The sequence below is a fragment of the Ascidia mentula genome, chromosome 4 (genome assembly GCF_947561715.1).
Source record: "Ascidia mentula chromosome 4, kaAscMent1.1, whole genome shotgun sequence".
In the NCBI taxonomy this organism is placed as follows: Eukaryota; Metazoa; Chordata; class Ascidiacea; order Phlebobranchia; family Ascidiidae; genus Ascidia; species Ascidia mentula.
In genome coordinates, this window is record NC_138569.1 from 2,524,824 (window position 1) to 2,540,392 (window position 15,569).

The window sequence follows — 15,569 nt, forward strand, 5'->3', positions numbered from 1 at the left end:
GTTTTTCATTCTTCGAACCAGCATAGTTGGAAATCTGTAAATCGTGCATGTATTACGCTGCTTGTGTAATAGCATCCAATAGCATTCTAATATTTTTGTCCTAGTTTCTGTCAGATTTAGATGTAGATATTCAAGTTTCTTCTATCTGAAAATATGTCCCTGTTAGTTATTTTTAACAAAAACTGTTCAAAGAAAACGTTACAATGCAAAAGATTCGCCATTGCTTGAGTTAGTTAAGAACTGACAAGTGGGCGTCCGACCCTTTATGTCAAGCTTGCTCCAGACTTACTGTTTTGTCTCCCGGCGAGCAACCGATCAACTTATTCCAACGCTCGTGTTTTGTGAGACGATACAGTATGCTCTCAACAAATTGTCCAAACACTTAAGGAGGTACTTAAGTGATAAAACTAAACAACACAACATATCTTTGAAGCCCGGTTGTCTTTTCAAAGATGAACTGCAGACAGAAGACTTTAAGCGGCACTTATGCGGTTAAAAAACATAGAAACTGTAACTACAACATGGTTATGTCTAAAAATATCCCACAAAACTGAATAATATTTGTCGGCCGGGTAAAAGGACTTGACTCTCGTAACATATCGTTCAATATATTATCGGCAAAACTGAAAAATTTATTGTACTTTGTAAATAATAAATATGTGCCGGTGTTTTGAAATTGCTTTGTCTCATCCGTTGTAACTATTCTCATGACCGATTTGTTTGCCAACAATGCAGATTTGCGATATGAATTACTTCAGGTTTGTGAATTTGAATAAAGAGTCTTTTTTATAGGTTGATGATTTTGACCACTCTCATTCTGGCAGAAATCTGGCAGAATAATTTTGCAAATTTGCCACATTCTACAAGGTACAACAGGCATTTACTCAAAAATTGTTTTTTTTTGGATTAGAATCAAATTACAGAGATGAGCAAGCAGATCAAACCTCAAAAAACATTTAAACAACATTTTCCGCAGCTGTATCAATCAAAAAAATCGCGAATTAAAAAAATCGCCTGGTTTTGCGATTCAGCATAATGGCGGCATGCGAAAAACTAGTCTAATACAAAGAATTCTGCTCGGCGTTCTTGCAATAGGTGCCAATATTGACCAATATCAAGGGAACGGAAATTTAATGCTCTACAACATGCAATTAACAAATTTGAAATTAAGGTGCCGGATGACCTTCAAATCGCCCATTGAAGACGACCCGCTTCGAGCGAATCAGCAGCGTAATGGCGTAATGTCGGCATGCCAAAAACTTCCCTATTAAAACAATTCTACTCGGCGTTCTGGCAATAGGTGCCAATATTGACCAATATCAAGAGAACGGAAATTTAATTCTCTACAACATGCAATTACCAAATTTGAAATTAAGGTGCCGGATGACCTTCAAATCGCCCATTGAAGACGACCCGCTTTGAGCGAATCAGCAGCGTAATGGCGTAATGTCGGCATGCGACAAAACTTCCCTATTAAAACAATTCTGCTCGGCGTTCTGGCAATAGGTGCCAATATTGACCAATATCAAGAGAACGGAAATTTAATTCTCTACAACATGCAATTAACAAATTTGAAATTAAGGTGCCGGATGACCTTCAAATCGCCCATTGAAGACGACCCGCTTTGAGCGAATCAGCAGCATAATGGCGTAATGTCGGCATGCGAAAAACTTCCCTATTAAAACAATTCTGCTCGGCGTTCTGGCAATAGGTGCCAATATTGACCAATATCAAGAGAACGGAAATTTAATTCTCTACAACATGCAATTAACAAATTTGAAATTAAGGTGCCGGATGACCTTCAAATCGCCAATTGAAGACGACCCGCTTTGAGCGAATCAGCAGCGTAATGGCGTAATGTCGGCATGCCAAAAACTTCCCTATTAAAACAATTCTGCTCGGCGTTCTTGCAATAGGTGCCAATATTGACCAATATCAAGGACACGGAAATTTAATTCTCTACAACATGCAATTAACAAATTTGAAATTAAGGTGCCGGATGACCTTCAAATCGCCAATTGAAGACGACCCGCTTTGAGCGAATCAGCAGCGTAATGGCGTAATGTCGGCATGCCAAAAACTTCCCTATTAAAACAATTCTGCTCGGCGTTCTTGCAATAGGTGCCAATATTGACCAATATCAAGGACACGGAAATTTAATTCTCTACAACATGCAATTAACAAATTTGAAATTAAGGTGCCGGATGACCTTCAAATCGGCCATTGAAGACGACCCGCTTTGAGCGAATTAGCAGCGTAATGGCGTAATGTCGGCATGCGACAAAACTTCCCTATTAAAACAATTCTGCTCGGCGTTCTTGCAGTAGGTGCCAATATTGACCAATATCAAGGGCACGGAAATTTAATTCTCTACAACATGCAATTAACAAATTTGAAATTAAGGTGCCGGATGACCTTCAAATCGCCCATTGAAGACGACCCGCTTTGAGCGAATCAGCAGCGTAATGGCGTAATGTCGGCATGCCAAAAACTTCCCTATTAAAACAATTCTGCTCGGCGTTCTTGCAATAGGTGCCAATATTGACCAATATCAAGGGCACGGAAATTTAATTCTCTACAACATGCAATTAACAAATTTGAAATTAAGGTGCCGGATGACCTTCAAATCGCCCATTGAAGACGACCCGCTTTGAGCAAATCATTAGCGTAATGGCGTAATGTCGGCATGCGACAAAACTTCCCTATTAAAACAATTCTGCTCGGCGTTCTTGCAATAGGTGCCAATATTGACCAATATCAAGGGCACGGAAATTTAATTCTCTACAACATGCAATTAACAAATTTGAAATTAAGGTGCCGGATGACCTTCAAATCGCCCATTGAAGACGACCCGCTTTGAGCGAATCAGCAGCGTAATGGCGTAATGTCGGCATGCCAAAAACTTCCCTATTAAAACAATTCTGCTCGGCGTTCTTGCAATAGGTGCCAATATTGACCAATATCAAGGGCACGGAAATTTAATTCTCTACAACATGCAATTAACAAATTTGAAATTAAGGTGCCGGATGACCTTCAAATCGCCCATTGAAGACGACCCGCTTTGAGCGAATCAGCAGCGTAATGGCGTAATGTCGGCATGCCAAAAACTTCCCTATTAAAACAATTCTGCTCGGCGTTCTTGCAATAGGTGCCAATATTGACCAATATCAAGGACAAAAATCTTAAAAAAATAATTGAATTAAACTTTCTCCCTTCCCTGAAAAAGCCAACATAGTTATGAACCTTTGGGCGACCAGAGGAATAACCCTTATCGGGAAGATAACTATAGCCATAATAGGAAAGAAATAAAAGCGTTACCATATCTTAAATTTTGCTTGGGCGGGGGTATGATAGATAATGAGAATCATATGTTGCCTCTTAATTTAAAGCGCTGTTATCCAAACCTTTTAACCAAACAAAACCAATCTCCAAACACGATTTCTGCACCAAAACAGATTTGAGGTGCTCTTAAATTCGTCGGTTGTTCCATAGCAAAATATTGAAGACTCTTATTTCTTTGAAAACCTTACATTGTGTCAAAAGTATGGCGATGTCAATAATATGTCCTCATCAACGTCAATGCGTCATAAGGGACAAACAAAAAGAAAGGCAATCTTCGACCAAAACGAATTTCAATGCCAGGACCAAACTTTATTTTATCAAAATAGGACTAAAGACCGCATATCAGCAACTCTATTAAAATAGTTTTGCCCGCGGGGATTGCCCGTCTTGTACTCCTGCGTCATAGAGATTCTCAGTTTCGTCACAAGGCAACCGGTGATGCATTGGGGTCAATTTTCTGGTTGAATGATTAAGAAGTCACGTGGTATAGCGATTTTCAGCGTGTTAGGTGCAGTTTTAGTGCATTTTTTGTTTTAATAGGGAAGTTTTTCGCATGCCGACATTACGCCATTATGCTGCTGATTCGCTCAAAGCGGGTCGTCTTCAATGGGCGATTTGAAGGTCATCCGGCACCTTAATTTCAAATTTGTTAATTGCATGTTGTAGAGAATTAAATTTCCGTTCTCTTGATATTGGTCAATATTGGCACCTATTGCCAGAACGCCGAGCAGAATTGTTTTAATAGGGAAGTTTTTCGCATGCCGACATTACGCCATTATGCTGCTGATTCGCTCAAAGCGGGTCGTCTTCAATGGGCGATTTGAAGGTCATCCGGCACCTTAATTTCAAATTTGTTAATTGCATGTTGTAGAGAATTAAATTTCCGTTCTCTTGATATTGGTCAATATTGGCACCTATTGCCAGAACGCCGAGCAGAATTCTTTGTATTAGACTAGTTTTTCGCATGCCGCCATTATGCTGAATCGTAAAACCAGGCGATTTTTTTAATTCGCGATTTTTTTGATTGATACAGCTGCGGAAAATGTTGTTTAAATGTTTTTTGAGGTTTGATCTGCTTGCTCATCTCTGTAATTTGATTCTAATCCAAAAAAAAACAATTTTTGAGTAAATGCCTGTTGTACCTTGTAGAATGTGGCAAATTTGCAAAATTATTCTGCCAGAATTCTGCCAGAATGAGGGTGGTTGATTTTGTGCCAGTATGCCTTCTTAGGCAAGTAAAGCAAGACATTCCTTTTCGGGTGCCTGTAGTAAAAATCGTGAAAAGAAATATGTCGTGTCGTATGATTTTGGTTTTATTTGGATACTTGAGCCAAACCAATTTGTTCTCTAGTTGATGCATTTAAGTCTCATTACTCTGAAAATCGTTAATGCAAGAACTGTAAGATATTTGCCATGGACAAAGTCTTCTTTTTATATATATATGTAGGCCTCAAGGCCTATATATGTTTCGCCAATTCATAGATTATCAAAAAAGTTGCAACATTACTGGAGGATTTTGGCAAATGAATTTGCAGACTAGTTTTTGTGTTTTTTTGTTCATTAATTTGTAGGTTATTTTTATTGTAAACTGTCTGCAAATTTAAAATGTACGTGGGGGAATGTAATTCTGCAAATTTATTCGATCTGACTTAAAAACAAACGTACTTTTATTCTCAACATATGATGACGCCTCTGTGCAATCCACATTAGTCAACAAACATTCCTCATAAGAGGCAAACTTTTGAATCTGGCATAAATTTATGACAAACCTGATAGTCGTACAAGCAAATTTAAACATAGTATTTTTGTGTTGTGTAGCAATTTTTTTCTGGTAAAACTGCATTGACTGGAATCACATTTGAATTAATTATGGCGATAAACTTGGATGAGGAAACCATGGAAACATTGTTAAGTAAGTTTTGAATAAAAATGTCTGTTACGTAAGTTGTTATACAAGCATTAAAATTTGTATATGTATAAAATTTGAATTCCTTGTACAGTATGGAATAAAATAGGTTAAAGCAACATTACTTCACTAAAAATGTCATGTCTCACATTATCTTTCTGCTAAAATTAATTTAGTTGTGGGTACATGTGTTAAGGTATATCCTAATGTATTGTTAATTTAAAGTATTTGTTTAGTAAAAACTGTTGTTTAATTGCAGATAAAGCAACGAGCTCATTAAACCGTGAAGAAGACTGGGAATATATAATGGGATTCTGTGACAAAGTAAACCAAGAATTAGAGGGGTAAGTTATTTTGGAGAGCCAATTAATAAAACCTTAAAATGATTTTTGTAAATTATTGCTTCATTTGTATCAAAAGCTGAAATTGTTATCACCCAACAGTGGCCATATCTACAATTTATTTCTCTTTTTTTTTCACATTTTGATTATATTTATACTAATTTATTGACACAGTTTATATCAAAATATAGTTACCATGCCCGTTATACCAGCACGTGGCAGGCATTAGTAAGCCTGTAGTGTGACCCTCATCATACTGACGTCATAGGAAATCAGAAAAAGAATATCACCAATCTTTTAAACGCTTATTGTGGCTGCACCCCCGCACACACATGCACATCGACACACAATTGCCCATTTCCTCTAAGAGGTGCGGTTTCGAGCCTGCAAAACAATTATAGATTGTACCTGATTCTGCTTTGTTGGATATACTAGTTTTCTTCAACTAAGAGCGTGCAAAATAAACTTGTAATTTAAAAAATATTTTTTGTGTTGTTGTCACCGATAGGCCGCAAAACAGCTGTCGCTTGCTGGCTCACAAAATTCAGTCACCACAGGAAAAAGAAGCATTGCAAGCTTTATCAGTGTTGGAAGCTTGTGTGAAGAACTGTGGTGATTTGTTCCACAAAGAACTTGGAAAGTACAGATTCCTTAATGAACTAATTAAAGTTGTGTCACCAAAGGTAATTATTCTTTATTTCCATGTTTATATATTATTCAAACAATGTTTTTTATGTATTTATGTTTAGACAAATATGGTAAAATGTTAAAGCCTGACTGTTTGTTGTCATTTGTCATTCAACTTTATTTTAATCACTGTGATTTTGTGCCACTTAACATTTACACTATTGTTTAATTTCCTGCTATGAATTTAGAATTGGCAGTAAACTAACTGACCCACAATTATTGATTATGTCACTTTTACCTGCATTGGAAGCCAGTTTGCATATTGCCATAATATTGATTTTGCTGTAAAGTTATTTCAAACAAATTAATTTATTGCAGTACCTTGGAACTAAAACAAGTGAAAAGGTGCAGCAACGAGTCATTTCTTTGTTGTTCACGTGGAGTGTGGCTTTAACTGAACAACTCAAGATCAGAGACGCTTACCAGATGCTCAAGAAACAAGGTTTGTGGTTGTTTTCACTTTAGTTTTTGTGTATGCTTTTGAACATGGATATAGTTTTGTCATGTCCAAAAGTTGACTGCATTTTAAGTATATGTATAAAATTAAGATTTTGTCACCCTCATAAACAACATAAGGGAAAAATTATTTTCCATAATAATCTAACAACCTTCGCTACCTTGTCAAAGATAGAATTAATTTTTACAGTCAGAATAACAATTCCCCTCGAAAGAATAGTAAATTTTCTATTCATTTGTTTTCAGGAATCGTAAAGGAAGATCCTGAATATGACATATCTCTGATAACTAACAGACCTCCGCCACGAGACGAGCGGGATCACCTCTTCCAGGATGAGGACAAGAAGAAGCAGTTGGAGAGATTGCTGAGGAGCACACGACCTGAAGACCTTCAGGTTATAATAATTTACCAGTTGTGTTGCACTACGTCCACAGCCGGCCTTCAAGGTGTGACAGATAAACTGACGAAAGCATGATGTGGACAAATTTCAGCCGAATGTCTTGACTGGGTTTTTTTTTCACTAAAAAATTTCTGTCAAATGACCGAATTGCCAGCAAAAATTTTTTTTTTTTGGTTATTTCAATGTATTTTGGTTATTTACGGTATAATACTTTCGTTCGCAAAAATGTAAGCAACTTGAATAATCTACCAGCCAATTTCCTTTGGGACATTGTGTCCGAAATGGCTTTTATTTTTTGTGACATTTCGAAAAAAATTGGGTCAATGACAGACAAATGACACAAAAAAACCCAGGTCATGCATATCATCATTTTTTATTTATTTACTAATGTTTTTACGTGCAAAGCATAAAAAATAATTATAAAACAAAGAAATGGGAACCGATAAAATCACTCATAAATGTCACATGACTGAATGTAGTGGCCAAAATATAGTATCCCAAACAAGTACTATCTGTGTCGCTTACAAATGACTCACAGACAAGGACCGGTTTACGACTGTTTCACATACTAAGGTATTAACTGTTAAACAGGCTGCCAACCGCCTCATAAAGAATGTCGTGCAAGAAGACGAAGCAAAAATGGAAAAACTAAGAAGAAGAAACACAACTCTCGAGGAAGTCAACAACAATGTGCGATTACTGAATGAAATGTTGAGTCAATTTTTACCAGATGAAACTCCTGTCACGGACATGCAGACTATGAAGGTTTGCAAACTATTGTGCTTGCTTTACTGCAATTATGACAAGGAATTTATTGTACCTTTATTGTTATGTTAAACTCTTTAAATGGATTAATTGTATTCCAGAAGTTATATTGCTGACATGCAATAAATTTGTCTATGTGTATGTAAGTCTCATAAACTATCATCATACAAATTAAGCCGGGAATAGCTCTTGTCATTAATGCTAACTGGCACAATTACAGAAACATTAATTTCCAGGTTAAACACTGTCGTGTTTGGTGTATAAGACTAGTATATTTCAGTTTCAAGAAAAGGATCCCCAGTGTCTATAAAAAACAATACAAGAAGTGGGTTAAAATAAAAGGCTCACCACAGAGGCTTACTGCTCTTACATAACTGTATGTACAGTGTACTCTGAACAATGAAATGGGTTTCTAAGCTGGTTACATAACCAGGACTGTCAACCATTCCAGGAAATATACGACGGCTGTCAAAAACTCCGCCCCACGCTCTTTCGACTGGCCTCTGACACAGATGACGATGAAACGGCATTGATGGACATATTGCGAGCTAACGACGATGTGTCGAGGGTAATGCAGTCATTTGAGAAGCTCGTCCAGCCGCGACTGACCTCTATGACCGACAGAAAAGGTGACGGTGCTGCTTCTGAACCAACGAAAACATCAGAACAAAAACCTGGTACTAAACGTAGGAGTATAACAATGTTAGTGTATCATTAAGGATTTAATTGCATACAAATGCTGTGATTATCATTTGATTCTATACTTTTTCAAATACTGAAAAAATATATGCACATATATATAAAAAAGCGAATTCTTTTGGAAAAAAGAAAAACATGTATTAACATGTGGACAATACATAAATATCTGTAAAAAATTTGCCATATTGTCAACTACTGCTAATTGTGGATACGGGTGATCAGTATTGATTTGTGTTGCAATCATCTCATTAAGACATTATCAAATGTCAATACTAATTTTTAAAGAAATCTATCAATAAATCAATAGTGTGTTTTGCTGTCTGCATATTATGTGGCAATATTACATATGTTGACCAAGTGTTGCCCATTCTTACTACTTTGATTGTTTAATAATTTGTATTTCTTATATTCCCCAAGTGACCACCAATCATTTAACGACAATTTTTTTCAAGCAATCTAACTCTAATTTTTCTCTATTAATTCTATTTGATTCAGATAATTCATCCAACTTGTTTGACCTGACTGGTCTCAACCTCACCTCTGCACCACAGTCAACTTCGCAAATTAACCCTGAGCCATTTAAGCCTTTTGCATCATTTGAGCAAACTGCTGCCACTAATACTAGTAACGGTAGGCACCTCACCAGCATTGCTTATTTTAACCCAGATTCTTTTTGCAATATTTTTGTGATAAACAAATCTGTTTGGTACAGATTTAACATGCAATAGAATCAACACATGCAATAGTTTTCAGTAATTTTATTTTATTTACAGTTTGAATGCCTGGTATATGTTTTGTATCTTTGATATTCTTAGTTTTAATTGTTGTTTAATAACATTGCTCTGGACCTAGCAACAAACATGTACTGTGTATTTTATTCTTGTCATTTCGCAGTAGTTTATCCAGCGAACTTTGGCAAATGATTGTGAGAAAGCTTTCAATGCAAACACATGACTGGACCTTCTTAACATACTAACCACCAAACCCTGTAGTGAAACCACTTACTAACTCTACGAACCTGTGCCATATATCCATCCCTATTAAATATAATACAGGTATTGACGACAACCTTCTGAGCTTCCCAAACTCATCAGTCCCTGCTTCCCAAGCAAACAATGACGTCAGCAGTCTTTTCTCACTGGATGACTTGATGTCCAACATCCCAACTGCCACGAACACCCCACAAACTGCCCCCTCCTCCCTCCCTGTGATGTCATCGGTACCTATGACATCATCAGTGCCAATGTCATCTGCTGTACAAATTCCAAAACTTCCTTCTCCACCACAGCAAAAGCCACAGGTTTGTATCTAACGGGGATTGGGATAATTGATTTTTTATGAATTAACTTGTTCGACGAATCCATTTGTCTTGAGACCAAAGACGCCATTAATACGTCGCAATGAGTTTTGGATAGTAACCGTTTCGTATAAATGCGATTAAAAAGTGACAGGAAAAGTTGCTAAACTGTTTTTACTCCACCCACAGTTGTTTTCTGACCTGGGTGAAGTCAGCAGAAACTTGATGGAAGAAACACTAGGACGAAAACCCCAGGAAAGTTTTCCGTAAGCGATTGTGTGTTCCTTATTACAATCTGCTGTATGTTAGCGTGTTCAGTACAAATATTTAAACACGGTCATATTACTTGGCTTATCAATGTATGAGTGTATATTGCTTTCTGGGTAAATATATCTCAAAAGAAATTAACCTACATAGTTCTACTATTGCTGCCAGGCATAGTAATTAATAAGAATTGTACTTCTGGCACTGAAGTTACGAAAGTGTTTATTGGAACCAACATTTCGTCCACCATCCGGCGAGACTTCCTCAGGGTTATAAAATTACCCTACATATAAGAATAATTTGAATTGTGGAAACAAAATTACGCATATGTGCAAAAAAAGCCATAATATTGCAAAGCTGCAGACAGGGTGTGTACACGCACTGTTTCGACCTTACGCATACTCTGTTATTTCATCTTATTCAGGGCTCCGGCAGCCAAACCTTCACTAAATGACCTTACGTATAAACCCAACCTAGTCCCGGTACCGGATATCCAACCCTCGACACTCGTTGACCTTCCGATACAACTGATGACACAGACCGGACCACCAGCACCCGTTCCTCCTGAGCCAACTCCAGCCATTCCTGCTGATGGGTCACTGAACGATGTGTTCGTATCCCTGGAGAGTATTAGACCAAGTATGTTATAATTAGCTTTTAGTATTTGTTTAATCGTGTGTGGATTTAAAATCAATACGTTTGTTAGAATCGTGTGCGGTATAGCAAGAAAAGGATAGCGGTTTGTTTCACGAAAATGCTTTCGTGTTGGAAAGTAGCGATAATGTATTGATTTTAATTAAAACTTTTGTATGCTTGTTCAAAATTTAAACATGTCTGATTTAAACGAAATACAAAATCTGTGAGTTACTTTTTTATGCAATATTAAACTTCTTGCTCACGTTTTTAACTACATTAGATTCGCTGACATAGCAGCCAAGTCATCCTTTTCATGCGATAACACGTAACACTGTCAACAAGTGCGTTTTTAATAAGTTTACGAAAAATACCAATGTTACCATTTGCCCCCAAACCTTGAGTGCATCGCAAATGTTGTTATGTCCGCAGGTACATTCACCCCCATTACCGTGTACGATAACAACTGCATACGGGTGATGTTGCACTTCGCCAAGGATCATGCAACACCCTCTCGCACCGATACTTTGGTGGCAGTCGTTTCCATGTTAAGCACCCGAACCAACCCGGTTCTAAATATATTATTTCAAGCTGCAGCACCAAAGGTTTGGATTGTTAACGTGGACTTCATGACGTAGCTGGAGTATGACGTATTAGTTCAGTGCTCACAAACATTTTTGGTCCATTGCCCTAATGTCAAATAAAAAATAAACTGCTTTTGTTACACAGTTAGGCCATAAGGTTAATTTACAATCTCATGCAACTCAAAAAATTAACCCAACAATCATTATTTGAAAATAAAAACGTTTTATTTTTTTTTTTTAAATTGTGTCACCTGACCTTTTTTGTAACCCATTGAAAATGTCTCTGTGACCTACCGTTTGAAATCGATTTTTTAATTTCGATAAATTTGCTTTGTCTCCAGATTATGAAAGTGAAGTTACAACCACCGTCCAGCACCGAACTGGCTGCTTTCAATCCCATTTTCTCGTCTCCACCGCTCACTCAAATCATGATCGTTTCAAACCCGAGCAAAGTATGATATCTTTACAGTAATTTTATGTGGCTGATCCGGCTTAGTTGTGATGCCTGTAAACCTTTTGATCTCGATACAATAGCTGTGATCGCCAATAAGTAAGGGCCTGCGCAGTGGGGCTATCCTGCCAATCATGCGATTGCACGAATTAATATAAATAAAATGGGGTAATAATGGATAAAGACACAAGCGGTCGTTTGTCCGCAAAAGGTTACATGAAACACTTGTACATGAATATCATGTTATTATACATGCCGAATCGGTCTTTATATGTCTACGAACTTAATTCTCTTGATTTGGCACTCTTTTAAGAAGACTAACTTTTGTGTCACAAAATGTATACTAGCTTTCGCGAATTCCCCTTGCTTCATCTGCTGTAAAAAAGCATTGCTTTAAAAGAGTGCCAAATCAAGAGAATTCAGTTCGTATGAATATCATGGTTTGTTTTCTGTGGAACTCCCGAAAGTATTTCGTCTTGACCTAAAACCCTATTAAACTTTAATAGAAGAGACCAACGTAATGGTTGTGATTGCGAATTTGTGAAGAAAGTGGTTATTTGGTTCTCAAAGAACTGCCTGATGTTGAAATTAGCAATTTCAAAATATCAAAAAATGTTTTGCAGAAAGAAGTGAAAATCCGTTACAAACTCGATTACAAGATCGACGACCAAACAACAATCAGCGACAGTGGCGTCATAACGGGTTTCCCGCCATGCGAACAATGGGGCAAATTATGATGTCATAATATCGGCCAAAGCAGAAACGGGACAACCTAGATTTTCTGAGACAATTTACTTTCTGTGACAAATCGTTCCAGTTTCAATGTTCCATGGAGCACTATGTGACGACACAGGTTTTATAACATGGGGTCTGTGCATTACGTATATGTTAGCCACGTGACTAACGTCATTTGCAACAAGCAAGATTTGATTGGTGACAATTTTAATAAATTCGTGGATGATTATTTTTCAATTTAACGTCTTATATTATTATTTAACAGATATCTTAATATGCTGCTGTTTTTTTCTGGTAATTTGCTTCGGTTTTTGACGTCACTACTGTATCCTAGCAACATTTGTAAACTTTTATCGCAAAAAGCGACCTGAAAAAGATTATTTATTGTTTTTTAATATCTGTTGTAATACTTGGGAGTTCATTGAAGGCCAAACCTTAACTTTACGATCTGTATTGTTACGTCACAGTTGACAAACAGTGTTTTTTCTTTAAAACTTTCTTCCGCCTAAGTACTGACTGGTGAACTTATGTCAACCAAATAGCCAAGGCCCGATTTATGTGTCGGCATTGTTTATTGTTGCGCTTATGTGACGTCACAGTGATAAAACATATATGACGTGTAATGGGTCTGCCTTGAGTTGGTACTTTGCTTGATTATTCGGACGATTTTGCCAGTCTGATGCTACGTGCAATGAAAATAAATAAGATGAAGTTTGTCTCTGAAACGTTTGCTCAAATATATTTCAGGGTCAAATCTTCTTTGTCCGAAATGAATAAGTTTTGCACAAGGCGTGCGACACGCGCGAACGCGCATAAAATTCAATTCGTTTTAGTCGCAGGGTGGCGCTACAGGCGCGGATAAATGTATTGGCCCATCGTTGCACGCAGTGGAAAACGTGGCCGCAATTGAAACATGGTAACGTTAGTTGTTAGATCGTTAGGAGTAAAAAATAGTTAGTAGAGAAAAACTTTCTCTACGATCAAAATTAGTAAAGTCTCACTTGGTTGAACAAGACATCTGAAAGAGTGCAACATTTAAAACCGTTTGCGTCAATGTAGAAAGCTGTATGTTGTATGTGCGCATACCAGTGGCAAAAAGGATTTTTATTTTATGTTGCTGTTGGTGTCAGGCACACATATTGTAATGATCTGGTAATAAAAGTTACGTTTAATTGTGCCAGAAGGACAAGTTAGTAAAATAAAAAGGATTTTTACATTGAATTCAAATCTTCGAAAGGCAGAATACCGGTAAACCCCTTTACTGCGGAAGGCCAAAGACCATATTTCCAACCTCCAGTCCTACACCACTCACGCGCACAGACAAGCGAGAGTTCTAAAATAACAATTGGTAGACTTTTCCAAATCAAAGCACAGGGATAATTGCGATGGGTCGCGCGCTTTTAGACAACAGCAAATCGTGCGACACGATGCCTAGTATTCGATTACCATTGTTTTAATCGACACCGGTGGCCCGAGCGTGCTCCCCTCCAACCGTCTTGTTGTTGCGTTCGCCCTGGATACCGATGCGCTGCTTGGAAATGTTCTAGTAAACCCTGTGTACTGCTTGCTTGTATGTGTTGTATATCTGGTAAGACAGAGATAATGGTTAGCAAAGATATAGAGATCCGTGCTTGTGGCAAAGGTTCTCGCTTGAATTAAAATGCTGAATGCATTGACTGATGATATTCATACTTTTGCATGATGTTAGCAGATTATGTATCCACGTTTAAATTCGCTTTCTCTGGAACTGGAGGTATGAATATCAAGAATAGAAGTTTTGCTGCACAAATATTTCGCTAATATAATGTTTCTGTTGATTCATTTCGCTAATATTTGAAAAATCAGCAAACTGTTTAGCGAAATATCTCATTTAGCAAAAAATTTGATGATTTGAATCAAAGGTTCTAATTAGAATGTTGTGGGAAATTAGCTATAGTATACAAATGACACAAGTGGAGGCAACTGTTTACTTTTATCGTTCTGGCTTTGGATTTAGTTGAAGGAGAGATATATTTACTATTATCGTTTCAAAAAGGCCTCAGCGAAGTGGTTGGAAAGATTCAAAGATTTTTATGACAAAGTATAGGTTGTAAATTTCTGTGTTATGTCCATAAGTGAATTACCAAAATTGAAGACCAGTTTTCCTTTAAAGCAGAAATAGTTTTCAAAATGATTAATGCGTGCTTGTTTGCTTACGGAAAGGATTGCACAGGTGACCAATAATGCATAATGCATTTGTGTGTATGGAACTATACGAAACTGGTAGTGTTAGTTCTAATTTGTTAGCACAACCTTTAGCACAACCTTAGTACAGCCGCATACTTTAATATCCCCACGTCTGGTGACCATCAAAGCGTTCCGCGGTTTTCTTGAGTTAACTGAACACTGCGGTGCAGTTCAAGTTAAGTACACAGAATGTGGTGGAGAGGTCTCGGTATTGTCGTCGAATAGCAGAAGCACGTCAAAGATATTGTAACAAATTCATATTTGACTTCGGCTTAAAAAACAGCAGTTCGAATTTAGATATTGTTTGCAAAATTTTGCCAGCATTAAAGTCTGTAATTTTGGATTATTCTTTGCGACGCGTTTGTTGTCCAAGGTGCGTTTTTTTCTACGAACAATATCAACGGGTTTTATCATTAGTTCGTTGTTTTCGGTTTGAAATATTCACAGAAGTTCTTGCACCGATTTAAATTTACAATCAGAAATCCCCTCGGATTCGCCGCGGCAACATTTTCATTACAAGACTTATTTGTCTTGCGCAAGCCGACTGGGAGATGGAATTACGCTCGTAATAGCTCATCCGTCAGTGCCGAGCGCCAAATGAAACTAGTGCCTTAGACTTGGCAAGTGTGTGCATAACTTTTGAGTTTACTCTGGTGTAGCAAAAGTGTTTTCCTACCTAATTAACTCGTAATGTTTGGAGGCTTGCCTAATTGGTTGCTGGAGTACAAAGGTCTCATCGCCCCACACCGCTGGCAAACTGAAATTCTCAGCGTAACAGAATT

The 15,569-nt window shown here is 37.4% G+C and overlaps 1 protein-coding gene across 2 annotated transcripts; it reads left to right on the plus strand.

Moving 5' to 3' along the window:
* The first annotated feature begins 5,164 nt into the window (after positions 1 to 5,164).
* On the plus strand, positions 5,165 to 13,261 carry LOC145897090 (ADP-ribosylation factor-binding protein GGA1-like). 2 transcript variants are annotated; one of them, XM_082985261.1, is made up of 14 exons: positions 5,165 to 5,254; positions 5,508 to 5,592; positions 6,098 to 6,272; positions 6,595 to 6,718; positions 6,979 to 7,127; positions 7,725 to 7,898; positions 8,350 to 8,575; positions 9,093 to 9,227; positions 9,653 to 9,897; positions 10,084 to 10,160; positions 10,583 to 10,797; positions 11,224 to 11,396; positions 11,717 to 11,827; positions 12,450 to 13,261. In XM_082985261.1, exons 1-14 carry the CDS (start codon positions 5,212 to 5,214, stop codon positions 12,561 to 12,563), a joined length of 2,046 nt encoding a protein of 681 aa, XP_082841387.1. In that variant the 5' UTR covers positions 5,165 to 5,211; the 3' UTR covers positions 12,564 to 13,261. The 2 variants fall into 2 exon arrangements, with proteins under 2 accessions (XP_082841387.1, XP_082841388.1); XM_082985262.1 differs by lacking the exon at positions 9,093 to 9,227.
* The last annotated feature ends 2,308 nt before the right edge of the window (positions 13,262 to 15,569 follow it).

What these genes read in the sequence shown, in the direction of transcription:
- LOC145897090 (XM_082985261.1), top strand. Translation starts at nt 5,212, where the DNA reads ATGGCGATAAACTTGGATGAGGAAACCATGGAAACATTGTTAA. An exon ending in CACGACCTGAAGACCTTCAG is followed by an intron (nt 7,128 to 7,724) that starts GTTATAATAATT and finishes ACTGTTAAACAG; the next exon opens with GCTGCCAACCGCCTCATAAA. An exon ending in CCTGGAGAGTATTAGACCAA is followed by an intron (nt 10,798 to 11,223) that starts GTATGTTATAAT and finishes TTATGTCCGCAG; the next exon opens with GTACATTCACCCCCATTACC.